Source organism: Leopardus geoffroyi, chromosome D4 (genome assembly GCF_018350155.1).
Source record: "Leopardus geoffroyi isolate Oge1 chromosome D4, O.geoffroyi_Oge1_pat1.0, whole genome shotgun sequence".
Lineage (NCBI taxonomy): Eukaryota > Metazoa > Chordata > Mammalia > Carnivora > Felidae > Leopardus > Leopardus geoffroyi.
Genome location: NC_059342.1, coordinates 45114750 through 45128711, shown reverse-complemented (window position 1 = coordinate 45128711; position 13962 = coordinate 45114750). Strand labels below are relative to the sequence as shown.

The window sequence follows — 13962 nt, the reverse complement described above, 5'->3', positions numbered from 1 at the left end:
GTCAAGGACCGAGGCAGAACAAGAGGGACAGTCTGATCTTGCCAAAACCAGATTTCCACCTCTTAGAGGAAGTGTAGTAGCTTTATGTGTAGAATAAATGCATGCTTTCTTGTTTGAAACGTGAGAAGACTCTTTCCTGAGGAGCATAGATGGACATAATAATGAAGTCTGCCCTCTAAGAAAGAGATCCGTTGGCTAGAGCACAAGTTTGTGAGTACTTTCTCCTTCCTCAAGAGAAAAAAGAAAAATCTTTAAAAGAAAATTGCACTCAGGATTCATAGAAAGGTAGTCACTTTCTGTGGTCATTACCCTTGGCTTTATTGAAAAGTGATTTTTCTTTCTTTTTTTTTTTTGGTATAAAAGTGTTGTGGACTATGAAGTGATACTGAAAAGTATGTAGAAGCATACTCTTTGAGTCCTTTTAATCATTGTTAACTATTTGGTGTTGTCTTTCCTGATTCTGCCCCCCCCCCCCCGCCCCCATAAAGATGCACAGATAAAATCTATGTCAAGTAGAGATAGGAAGGGGCATAATATATCATACTTTAATATTTTCTGTGACTTACCTTTAATCTACTTGGCACTATGCCTTTCTTAATCTGTATTAAAAAATGTTTTTTAAATATTCATTTGTTGGGGCGCCTGGGTGGCGCAGTCGGTTAAGCGTCCAACTTCAGCCAGGTCACGATCTCGCGGTCTGTGAGTTCGAGCCCCGCGTCGGGCTCTGGGCTGATGGCTCAGAGCCTGGAGCCTGTTTCCGATTCTGTGTCTCCCTCTCTCTCTGTCCCTCCCCAGTTCATGCTCTGTCTCTCTCTGTCCCAAAAATAAATAAACGTTGAAAAAAAAAAATTAAATATTCATTTGTTTTTGAAGAAGACAGAGCATGAGTGGGGGAGGGGCAGAGAGACAGAGGGAGACATAGAATCCGAAGCAGGCTCCAGGCTCCGAGCTGTCAGCACAGAGTCCTACGCGGGGCTTGAACCCACGAGCCGTGAGGCCATGATTTGAGCCGAAGTCGGACGCTTAACCGACTGAGCCACCCAGGTGCCCCTAAATCTGTATTTTTAAACATCTGAATGGTATTCAATGATATGATATACTCACTCAAAGATTATTTCAATTTTTTTTTCCATTACAAACAGTGCTACTATGAACATTTTATAATATATGTATCTTTGTGCACATATTTGGATATTTCTGTGGGAAGAGATTCTTAGAAGTAGAATTACTGGGTTAGCATGTTGATAGCTGTTGCCAAATTGTCTTCCCAGAAGGCTTTACAAATTTACAGTCCCAATTATAAGGCAGAAAACAGGCCTTCTTATGTTTTTAATTAAATTCTAAGGTTGTGTTGACTGTTTTACAATGGAGAGGAAAGGCAGGTAAGTAGAAAAATGACCATAATTCTATGTGATAATTACATTAATAAAGGAATGCTATAAGAGGGATATCTAATACAGATTGGATTGGAAGTATTAGGAAGGCTTTCCAGTGGATTTCGTGCTTTATCTGGGTTTTGAATAATGAGCGCATTAATAAGCAAGCAAGGGAAGGGAGAGGTGCTGGGAGGGAAAACTTTATAAGCGTGGGGAGCACTAGATGTGAAAGGCAAAACGAATGAGGTAATGTAGAGTTCTGGGAACCACAAGTGCTCCGAAATTGTGGAAACACAGGGTGTCATAAGAGAACAAAGGAAATGCAGGAAAGGTATTAGAGGACTGAGATGGTTATTCCAAGGAAGAGGGATTTTATCCTGTGGGAGATGGTGAGTCATTAAAGGCATTTATATCAATGAAAAGATGTAATCTAATTTTTGTATTGGGAAGATCACTGTCTTGCCACTGTAGGAGGTAAAATGGGGTGAGTTGAAAAACAAGGAGGTGACCCGGTGAGGAATGATGAAGGTCTAACTAAGGCGAGGGTATGGGAACTGGACAAAAGGGTTGGATTTGAGAGTTCCTAAGGGAGAATATGGAGTAGAACTTGGGGACTATTTGAGTGTGCTGAGCAAGGGAGAAGGAAGAGCTGGGGACGGTTTTTCTGTATTTTAACTTTGGCAAGAGATGAGGATTCCTGTTTGCCAAAATATAGAGTATGGGAGAAAGGACAGATGAATAGAACTCCAGTTTAAGACAAACCGTGACTTTGAAGTTGCTGTGGGTCAACTTGGTGGAGATGTGGGCAGATGTGGTGTGGAGCCCCCGTAAATGGCAGCCAAGTGGGAACTGGGCTGGAGGTACAGTTCGGCTCCTTGGGGACTTTGCCCAAAGTTAAAGGATGTTTAAGGGTCAGTGAAGAAAGCAGGGAGCCCGGTGAAGAAGACTGAGAAGGAATGCCAGTAAGCGTGAAGAAAACCAGGAGGGAGGGGTATTCTGATGAAAGAGGAAAGGAGCAGGTTTCATGCCGCTTGGAGGTAGAAGAGAAGAGGCAGGGGCGCCTGGGTGGCTCAGTCAGTTAAGCATCTGACTCTTTTTTTTATTTATTTTTTTTTATTTAAAAAAAAATTTTTTTTTTTTCAACGTTTATTTATTTTTGGGACAGAGAGAGACAGAGCATGAACGGGGGAGGGGCAGAGAGAGAGGGAGACACAGAATCGGAAACAGGCTCCAGGCTCTGAGCCATCAGCCCAGAGCCTGACGTGGGGCTTGAACTCACAGACCGCGAGATCGTGACCTGGCTGAAGTCGGACGCCCAACCGACTGCGCCACCCAGGCGCCCCAAGCATCTGACTCTTGATTTCAGCTCAGGTCACGATCTCACAGTTGGGAGATCGAGCCCCGCGTCAGGCTTCATGCTGAGTGTGGATCCTATTTGGGATTCTCTCTCCCTCTCACTGCCCTTCCTCTATCTCTCTGTCTGTCTGTCTCAACTAAATCAATAAACATTAAAACAAAAGAAGTGTAGAGATAGTGAGTGAATGAGTGGAGACTGATTTGGAGAACTTTGGATGAGGAGGTAGAAACCATAAATTTGTAGCAGGTAATGCCTACATTTTGACAGTTTCAGGAACTAAGACTTTCGAGTTAAAAGAACCAGTTTCACATCACTTTGTTTCATCACATTACATATATAAAAAGCTCTTTCTTTTTAAATTTTTTAACGCTTGCTTATTTTTGAGAGAGAGACCGAGGATAAGTGGGGGAAGGGCAGAGAGCGAGGGAGACACAGAATCCAAAGCAGGCTCCAGGCTGAGCTGTCAGCACAGAGTCCAACATGGGGCTTGAACTCACAAACTGTGAGATCATGATCTGAGCTGATTTAGAGGCTTAACCCACTGAGCCACCCAGATGTTCCAGAAGTTTTTTTTTTTAATTTTTTTTTTTTAACGCTTATTTATTTTTGAGACAGAGAGAGACAGAGCATGAACGGGGGAGGGTCAGAGAGAGAGGGAGCCACAGAATCTGAAACAGGCTCCAGGCTCTGAGCCATCAGCACAGAGCCTGACGCGGGGCTTGAACTCATGAACCGCGAGATCACGACCTGAGCCGAAGTTGGATGCTGAACCGACTGAGCCACCCAGGCGCCCCAGAAGTTTTTTTTTTTTTAAAGAAAAACATTGCTTTATTTGACTATGTAAAATTTTAATATGTCACATACTAAAAAATATAAATATATATGTAAAGCAAGGCAGTTTGTAAAAGTGTTAAAATGGAGGTACCATATGACCCAGAAATTCTCCCCACAGGTGTATATTCAAGAGAAATGAAAACACACGTCTAGATAAAAACTTGTACACAAATGTTAATACCAGCATTGTTTATGGTAGCTAAAAAATATAAAAAATACACATATCAATCCACCAATGAGTGGATGAAAAAAACTGGTATACCCATTCATTGGAATATTATTCAGCCATAAAGAGGAACTAAATAACTGACGCATTACACCATGTATGAACCCTAAAAACATCATGTCACATAAAAGAAGACTGTCATAAAAGATGACATGCTGTGTGTGTATTTTTTGTGTTTGTATGAAATGCCAGCTCCACAGAATAGGCAATTCTAGAGAAACAGAAATAGATTATTAGCGGTATAAGGGAATGCAGGATCGGGGGGAATTGGAAATGACTACTAATGTGTTTGAGTTCTCTTTCTGGAATGATGAAAATGTTCTGAAATTAGACGATGGTGATGGTTTCATAATTCTGTGAATACACTAAACACCACTAAGTTGTATACTTTCAAAAAGGGTGGGTTTTATGGTTTGCGAATTACTTCTCACAGCCATTAAAAATAAAATGGCAAGGCTAATGACTAATGAAAACAATTACAACATGTCACAAAGATGGTTAGTATTTGTGACACAAAAGGAGTTTTTATGTAAAGTAATACAACAAATTCTAAGTGCCTTAATTTCCTCATTTGCAAAGCAGGACTCGGAGCTGACCTTGAGGAGAGCTATAAGAATTGAATGAGATAACTGTTAATGTTGGTATTAGTTATTGTTACTATCCTCAGTCTTCATTTCACCTGGGATGTTTGAGAATCGGTGTGGAGAGAGGTTTAAATGTTTAGCTAACTAAAGTAATGCCTTGAGAGCAGAACTCGGGTATCGTGAAATTCTAATGATTCTGTTCTCTTGGAGATGATGCTTATTTTGTGTTCCTCGTTCATTTCAGGGCTGTTTATGGCATTTCTGCTATGCACAGGTGCTAAATGAGTTGTCGGGGGATGTGCAGTGACGATTCAACTATTGTTCCCCCTTTCAAGAATCTTATGATTTCACAGGAAAAAGGGAGATAATAGGATGATCAACTTAAGATGTGCAAGGGTGAGAGAGAGATACAGAACAGAGGAGAGGCAGTGGGAAGTTGGGAGTGGAGTTTCTAGGAAGGTTTCCAAAAAGTGATACCTGAAAGGAGAAGGGCGAGAAGTTACTTAGGTGACACGAGGGTAGAGGAATGGAGGAGGGCAATGAAGGTAGTCATGTAAAGCGAGGGTGAAACCCAGGATTAGCCTAGAGCGTAGTAAATACTGGAACAACCAATAGCCATGTGTTCCTTGACAGTGGTGGGATAAGGAGCCAAGAACCGGGTTCTGAAAGCCCCTATGAGGCCTTCAAGTGAGCTTTTGAGTTTTATCCTAATGGCGACTGGAAGGAAGCTTTTGAAATTTTCATCAAGCTGTAAAAATCGCTAGGTTTTTGGCTCCTAAGGGTAATTTTGAGGCCTCAATGAAGGAGGAATTGAAGAGGAATCCATCCGGAAGGAGGAAGACCTACAAGAGAAAGGAGCGTATTGTAGCTTGGGCAATGAGTAAGAGTATGGGTTAGAGGGCTTGTCCAAGAAATATTTAGGAGAGAAAATGGCAGTTCAGTTGTTGGTGATGGTGGAGGTGGGTAGAGTGGGAAGGGGAAGAAGTGGCTTCAGGGTTATCTTAGGTTTCTAGGTGGGTGGCTGTGGTGGTGGTGTTATACCACTTGAGATATTGCAAGAAAAGTGGTGAGTTTATTCTCTTAGAAAGCCAGAAAGTGATTCATCAGGTATTTCCATTTTGCTCTGTAGATAATTCCTTGATAATTTTCTTTCGCCAGCACTTTGACACTATAGCTGTTGGGTATCTGTGAAGAATAAAACTTTACTTTTAAAATCTGTAGATATGGGACGCCTGAGTGGCTCAGTCGGTTAAGCATCAGACTCTTGATTTCTGCTCAGGTCATGATCTCATGGGTCATGAGTTCAGGCCCCGCGATGGGCTCTGCTCTGACAACACGGAACCTGCTTAAGATTCTCTCTCTCTCTCTGTCTCTCCCCCTCCCTCTCCCTCTCCCTCTCCCCTTCCCCCCCTCCCCCTCTTCCTCTCTTTCTCTCTCCCTCTCCCTCCCTCCCTCCCCCTCTTCCTCTCTCTATCTCCCTCTCCCTCCCTCCCTCCTTTTGTCTATTGCTGTCTCCATCTTTGTCTTTCAGAAATAAACTTAAAAAATATTTGTATATGAATAACTCTTTTCTTAATTTTTTTTAATCTCTAGGAAGAACCTAAGAAAGTCCGCTTTGATTATGACTTATTCCTGCATCTTGAAGGCCATCCACCAGTGAATCACCTCCGCTGTGAAAAGCTAACTTTCAACAACCCCACAGAGGAGTTTAGAAGAAAGTTGCTGAAGGCAGGCGGGGTAAGTGGCACTGTCTTGTGAAAAACCTTTGCATCAAAAAATAGATGCTAGTGTGTTAAGTATAATAATGTGAGAGTGGTAAAAGAGAGGAAGTACCTTAATGACCTAGCTATGGACTCATGGTTTGGGATAAAGAGGTACGCAAACAATAATCTTTTAACTAGGTATGAATCTGAAATTGCACTGTTGGTTAGAATAGCTTTATAGTCCACGCAGTTGAAATCTATTTTAACAAAAAGCCAAAAACAATAAACCCTGCTCAATGAAAAGCACAATGTGTGAACTTTGTTATATCAGTTTATAGAAGCTTTTAGGTAAAGTTGGAAGTCATGTTTAAAATTAAATAGGTTATTATCCAGATTTTCTTGATAAAAATTAATAGAAAAGATATACTCATTCACATTACATGTTTACGTCGTTTAAATACACCTTTTACTTTGTTTGCATTATATGGAGGTAAAAGGTGGATTTCTTTTTTTTTTTTTTTTTTTAAGATAATGATAGCTAAGGTGTGATAAATATTTTGTCAGTGTGATTTGGTTAGGATGGGGAAAGATTTTTTTTTTAATTAAAAAAAATTTTTTTTAAATGTTTTTATTTTTGAGAGAGAGACAGACAGCCAGCAGGGGAAGGGCAGAGAGAGAGGGAGACACAGAATCCGAAGCAGGCTCCAGGCTCTGAACTGTCAGCACAGAGACTGACGTGGGGCTTGAACTCACAAACTGTGAGATCATGACCTGAGCCGAAGTTGGATGCTTAGCTGACTGAGCCACCCAGACGCCCCTTTAATTTTTTTTAATGTTTGTTTATTTTTGAGAGAGAGACAGAGACAGTGTGAGCAGGGGAAGGGCAGAGAAAGAGGGAGACACAGAATCTGAAGCAGGCTCCAGGCTCCGAGCTGTCAGCACAGAGCCCGACACAGGCTTGAACTCACGAACCATGAGATCATGACCTGAGCCAAAGTCAGACACTTAACCAACTGAGCCACTCAGGCACCCCAGGATGGGGAAAGATTTTTAAGTGGAGTTTCTTGTAGCACAAACATATGGAATATTTGCAGCTGTCAGCTATACAGACAAGCTCTGTTTACCAGTGGGAATCTACTCTACTGTGGGTGCCATTGGAATCACTGACCTCATTTTACTTCAGATGAACTTCCTGTGTCCTCTTATGTGGGCAGTTCAGACCCCATGAAGTGTTGAAACATGTTCCTTTTTTAGAATTTTCTTCACTTCACTTTAGTTTTTCTGGAAGGCGTTTGATAGTTTTGCATCCATGAACTTATCATTATGTGCAAATGTGTGGACCGTAACTGTGCAAAATGCCTCATTTCTACCCTAAAAGCTACCCGAGGGCTATGCAGGGAAGAACACAGTTTTTTCCCTTTATTGCAACCCCTTTTTGTGGGCTTATCAACAACCATGAGAAGTTATGGACCTTCTCAGAAGAGAATCACCCATGTATGCACTTGTGTGAACATTTGGGGTTACATGGAACTCCCGAGGTCCATGTTTTGGGAGTCCAGTTTTGCCAAACTCCTGTCCTTTCAGCTGAAATACTAGTATGCATTTGAAGCATTGTAAGTACTTTTACACACTTCATTCAGCATTGTACTATGTCAGTAGATTATGGGTTAAATAGGTATTGGGCCAGCTTTAGAAAATGAACCACCACATACAGTATTTTATGGGGAAATATATCTGCATGAAGAAATAGCCTTTGGTAATACAACTCATTTTAAAGTTAGATATTTGTTATACATTTATTAAGGAAGTGGTGTTTTTTTAAAAACCTGTTTCATTCTTTTTGTAGTTACCAAGAACACAGTGTTGATGCTATTTACCTGTGGCTATGCCCTTAAAAATGGAACTGGTCCATTCTTGGGTATTTACCCAAAGGAAATGAAAACACTAGTTGGAAAAGATATATGCACCTTTATGTTTATTACAGCATTATTTACAATAGCTAAGGTATAGAAGCAATCTATGTGTCCTTTGATAGATTAACGGATAAAGAAGATGTGGTATATATGTATAATGGGATATTGCTCAGAAATAAAAAATGAATGAAATCTTGCCATTTGTGGATGGACCTAGAGGGTGGATATTCTTTCAATTTTTTTATTATTATTTTAGAGAGAGAGAGAGAGAGAGAGAGAGAGAGAGAGAGTATGTGTAAGCAGGGGAGAGAGAGAGAGAGAGAGAGAGAGAGAGAAAATCTTAAGCAGGCTCACACTGAGCCTGATGCAGGGCTTGGTCCAATGACTCTGTGATCGTAACCTGAGCCGAAACCAAGAGTCAGATGCTCAGCTGAGCCACCCAGGTTCCCCTAGAGGGTGGATATTCCGTTAAGTAAAATAAGTCAGAGAAAGACAAATACCATGATTTTACTACTATGTGGAATCTAAAAACAAGTCAAACAAACAAAACCAAATAAAACAAACAAAAAAACCAGAAAACAACTTGTAAATACAGAGAACAAACTGGTGGTTGCCAGAGGGGTGGAGAGGAGAGGGTTGGTGAAAAATGTGAAGGGGATTAAGAGGTACAAACTTCTAGTTATAAAACAAATAAGTCACGAGTATTGAAAGTATAGCATAGGGAATATTGTCAGATTGTAATAAGTTTGTATGGTGACAGATGGTGGCTACATTTATGGTGAGCATTTCATAATGTGTATAGTTGTCGAATCATTCTGTTGCACACTTGAAACTAATACAATATTGTATGCCAATGGTACTTCAATCAAAAGAATGAACTGGTTTATTTTAAATCCTGATTCTCATTTTCTTTCTATGATGGTGGCATTTTATGCTTCTGATTATTCCTCTCAGCTCTGTAGTTAGGTGGGTAATTGGAGCCTGTAGATTCTGGAACTCGAATATAGCAGGCTTCTGATAAGAGTTGTAGGAAAAAGTAAATATGACACAAGAACTTTTAAAAACCCCACTTAGTCCCAGAGTACTTAAGGGTTGCTTGCGAGCTGGGGAAGAGGTTACAGGTCAGTGATAATGCAGCAGGGTTCAGGCCTGCGTCCTGAGAGGGTCTCCAGTAGATTTCTGTCTCACTCTTGGGAGCCTTTATCGCAGAATTATCCTCCTTGACTTGTAACTTTCCTTCTTTGTGTTTCTTTTTAAGTGCTGTTTGAAGCCTGCAGATTTTTTCCTATTAAACTTAGAGGGTGTCTTGACACCTCTAAAATAAGTTGAAATGTGAAACATTCAGGCACACCAGTTACTTCACATACATTCTTTAAGGGACTGATGCCAGTAAATTTTGTGGTAAAATTAAAATTAAAAAAAATTGTTGAAGTAATGATAATCCCATAGATTTGATTTTAAAAAATCCATTGAATAGGGGAATATTAGTCTTCTATAGAAATGTGAGAATCTATAGACTAATAAACATTTTTTGGCTTACCTAGATTTTTGGCTACCTTGTATTGTTTTTACCTGATGTGTAAACATTTATCATTGTGTTAGTTTATTAATACAGCCGATAATGGCGTTACTAACTTATGAGCCATTTTGCTTTTATTAGAAGTATATTTTTTAAGGGGCATCTGGGTGCTCACTCAGTTAAGCCTCTGACTTCAGCTCAGGTCATGATCTCAAGGTTCGTGGGTTTGAGCCCCACGTCGGGCTCTGTGCTAACAGTTCAGAGCCTGGAGCTGCTTTGGATTCTGTGTCTCCTTCTCTCTGCTCCTACCCTGCTCGCGCTGTCTCTGTCTCTCAAAAATGAATAAATGTGAAAAAAAAAGTTTTTAAATAATAATTAAGAAATCTTTTTTTTTGAGCTTTACTGGAACAATTGACATACATATAACATTGTATAAGTTTAAGGTATACATTGTATTGATTTGATACGCTTGTATATTGCAGAATGACTCCCACCATACATCTCCATCACATCACATAATTACCATTTCTTTTTTTGGTGAGAACATTTAAGATCTGCTTTCTTAGCAACTTTGAAATAGTAATTCAGTAGCATTACTTATAATTGCCCTGCTTTCTGCTAGATCCCCAGAACTTACTCATCTTATAACTGGACATTTGTACTGTTTGACCAACATCCCCACCCTTTCCCCCACCCTGCAGCCCCTGGTAGCTACCAATCTAGTCTCCGTTTTTAGGAGCTCAGCTTTTTTAGATTCCACGTATAAGTGATGTCATGTAGTATTTGTCTTTCTCTGACTTTCACTTAGCTTAATGCTTTCGTTTCCACCACGTTGTCACAAAGGGCAAGATGTCCTTCTTTCTCGTGGCTGAATAATATTCTGTTATTTTATCCATTCACTTATTTCCAGATCTTGGCTGTTGTAAATAATGCTGCAATGGACACAGAAGTACAGATGTCTTTTCAGTATCCTGTTTCCATTTCCTTTGTAGACACACACACACACACACACACACACACACACACACACACAATTGGGATTGCCGGATCCTGTGGTAGTTCTAGTTTTAAGTTTTTGAGGAACCTCTGTATTGTTTTTCTATAGTGGCTGCATCAGTGTCCAGTCCCACCAACAGTGCATTCGGGATTCCATGTTCTCCCTATCCTTGCCAATACTTGCCATCTCCTTTCTCTTGGATGATAGCCATCCTGCCAGGTGTGAGGTGATGTCTCGTTGTGATTTTGATTTGCATTTCCCTGATGATGAGTGATGTGGAGCACCTTTTTATGTACCTGCTGGCCACTGTGTGTCTTCTCAGGCAGCACTTTAAATCGGATTGTTTGTAGTTGCTGCTAGATTAAGGTGTATGAATTCTTTATATATTTTGGGTATTAAGCCCTTATATGATTTGCAGACATTTTCCTCATAGGTTACCTTTTCATTTTGTTGCTCATTTCCTTTGCTGTGCAGAAGCTTGTCAATTTGATATGGTGCCACTTGTTTGTTTTTGCTTTTGTTGCCTTTGTTTTGATGTCTGTTAGAAATCTTGGTCATGACTGTGTCTCTTTAGATAAACTTTTTTTTTGTTTTGCCTGGGTTTTAAGGTCAGGAGGGGGTGCTGTGTTTCTTAAACATTACATGGGGTCACCTGGATGGCTCAGTCGGTTGAGTGTCTGACTCTTGATTTCTGCTCAGGTCATTATCCAGGGTCATGGGATTGAGCCCCACACTGGGCTCTGTGTGTTGAGTATGGAGCCTGCTTGGGATTCTCTCTCTCTCTCTCTCTCTCTCTCTCTCTCTCTCTCTCTCTGTCTCTGTTTCTCTCCCTCCCTCCCCCTTTGCCCCTGCCCTGCTCATGTGCTCTCTCTCTCTTAAAAAAAAAGAAGGGGCGCCTGGGTGGCTCAGTCGGTTGAGCGTCTGACTTCGGCTCAGGTCATGATCTCGAAGTTTATAAGTTCGAGCCCTGCGTCAGGCTCTGTGCTGACAGCTCGGAGCCTGGATCCTGCTTCAGATTCTGTCTCTCTCTCTCTCTCTCTGCCCCTCCCCCACTCATGCTCTCTCTCTCTCTGTCAAAAATAAATAAACATTAAAAAATTTTTAAAAAAAGAAAAAAAGAAAAAAATTTACTTGTATGACATAGATGTATATGTTCTATCTTTAAAGGAAAAACTTAATCCTGTATTCCTGTGTACTGTGTGAAATCATTACAGCTTGAGGCCTGAGTGGAATAAGCTTACTGTTTTGGCTATGGTTCTTTCTCCTTTTTCTTTTAAACCAAAAGTACACAGCACCATTAAAAGTTGAACTTGGCTTTTCAAGAGATCAGAAAGGTTATTTTTAGAGGCGGTAGCATCTTGGAAAAATTCTTCTAACTTTTAGAAGAAAACGATTCCAAAAATTTGGCTTTTTCTAGAAGAATCTTAAAAAATTGCAGATTTTTTTCTACTTCAAAAAGTATAAATCAATAACTACAGGACAACCTTTTTTTTTTTTTTTTTTTGTACTGTTCCAACTTGTTTCTAACTAGTTTGCAAAAAAAAAAAAAAAAAAAATGTACCCTGTGTTCTTCTGTTAAGTCCCTAATATTAAGGATATTCTTACTTAAGAAAGAAAAACTTCTGTGGGAAGGACATATTTGTAATTAAGCATTATGTTGTGAAAATACAGGAATACAGAGCTGTTTCAGCTACAAGACGCTAAAGGTAGTTTCCTCTAAATAAGAAGAGCTTGCTAGGGAAATTGTAGATTTTGTTTAGGGCCTAGCCCCTGTCAGGCTTTAAGTAAGAAGAAGAAGGTAGGGGCCAGGAGAGCTTCTGAGAGGAGATTGCCTTTATTTTGAGATCTTATTTTATATTTTGGTTGGTGGGAGAGGTAGAGGACAGTGAGCAATAAACTTTTGAGGGTAAGACTTGATATAATAATCTATTTGTCCTTGAATTTTGAAGCAAGAAGACCAAATGTGCCCTGTAGAGAAGCATCTCTGAATTCCAGTGAGATGTTTCTGCTTGTTTTTTTTTTTTTTTTTTAATAAATGAACAGATGAATCCTTCTTTAGTGATTTTCAAAATGCTCATTAGGATGTCAGGATTTTTTTTTTTAATTTATGATCATAATAGATTATTTGTTTCTTTATTGATCACTTTCTTAGTAGCTAGAGTTCAGTCCTACCGTGCTGAAGGGTTTAATATCCATTACTTTTGACTGAAAGTGGATGAGGTTTTCTTCTGGGTGTGGGCTAAGTAATGATAGTGTATTGTCATATGAGCTGAAAGTCTTTGTTTCACTAACTCACTTCCCTGGCTTCCATGTTGGGAGGGAGTGTGATACAGTTGGAAAAGCTTTGAAATGAGGCAGATTTAAGTAGAGACCTCATTTTTGTCGTCTTCTAGCTGAAGAAAGTTATTACATCTCTCAGAATCTCAGTTTATCCATAAGAGACTCTTACATACGGAGAACAAACAGAGGGTTGCTGGAGGGGTTGTGGGAGGGGGAATGGGCTAAACGGGTAAGGGGCATTAAGGAATCTACTCCTGCAATCATTGTTGCACTATATGCTAACGTGGATGTAAATTGAAAAAATAAATTAAAAAAAATCCACAGAAAATCATGGTAAACTCGAATGATATGTTGTGTTGTACTGAGAGATATCTATGATTCCTTTAATCTAGATCTTAAAGGTATATCCTAAGCCTCACAATGTATAATTATTTTTCTATGGTAAAAAAAAATTTTTTTTCAGTTTATCAATCTGTGAAATGGGTGAGACTGTATTTTCCTTACTGGGAATGTCCAACCATGGTGTGTGGCACATAGTAGATATTCAGCCCCTTTTTTTGTTTGTTTGTTTCTTGTTTTTTTTGTTTTTTTCCTTTGTTGTTTTAGAAAATCAACAGATCTTGGGGCGCCTGGGTGGCTCAGTTGGTTAAGTGTCCAACTCTTGGTTTTGGCTCAGGTCATGATCTTGTAGCTCACGAGTTTGAGCCCCACATAGGGCTCTGAGCTGAAGTGTGGAGCCTGCTTAGGATTCTCTTTCTCTCTCTCCCTCTCCTCTCTCTCTCTCTCAGATTAGTCTCCCTCTCTCTCTTTCTCTTCCCTCCTCCCCCTTTCCCAAAATAAATTAACTTAAAAAAAAGAAAGTCGACAGATCTTTAACCATGTGTATTTCAAGCACTTAAGGGTACAGTGGAAAAGGTTTGTTATAAAGTGTAAGCTGCTCTTATAGGCATCTTGACCACTGGTTAGTGTGCCTGGCACATTGATGGGCTGGTGTTGGATTTAAAGAATTTTAGCCCACGGGATCTTTCTTCAAGGAGTTGAATTCTGGCAGTTTGTATTTTGCTTGTATCAAATGAAACAAAGATCTGTTTAGAATATCATTTTTTCACATTTTTTAATTTTTTAGAGACAGAGCATGAGCAGGGGAGGGGCAGAGAGAGAGGGAGACACAGA

At 40.0% G+C, this 13962-nt stretch overlaps 1 protein-coding gene across 2 annotated transcripts in view; it reads left to right on the top strand.

The window, feature by feature from the left end:
• Nucleotides 1-13962, top strand: part of MLLT3 (MLLT3 super elongation complex subunit) — a 288054-nt gene that overhangs the window by 162551 nt on the left and 111541 nt on the right. For both annotated transcript variants that reach the window (XM_045469466.1, XM_045469467.1), the window contains exon 4: nucleotides 5971-6114. In XM_045469466.1, coding sequence (XP_045325422.1) covers nucleotides 5971-6114 — 144 coding nt within the window. The remainder of the gene's footprint in view (nucleotides 1-5970; nucleotides 6115-13962) is intronic.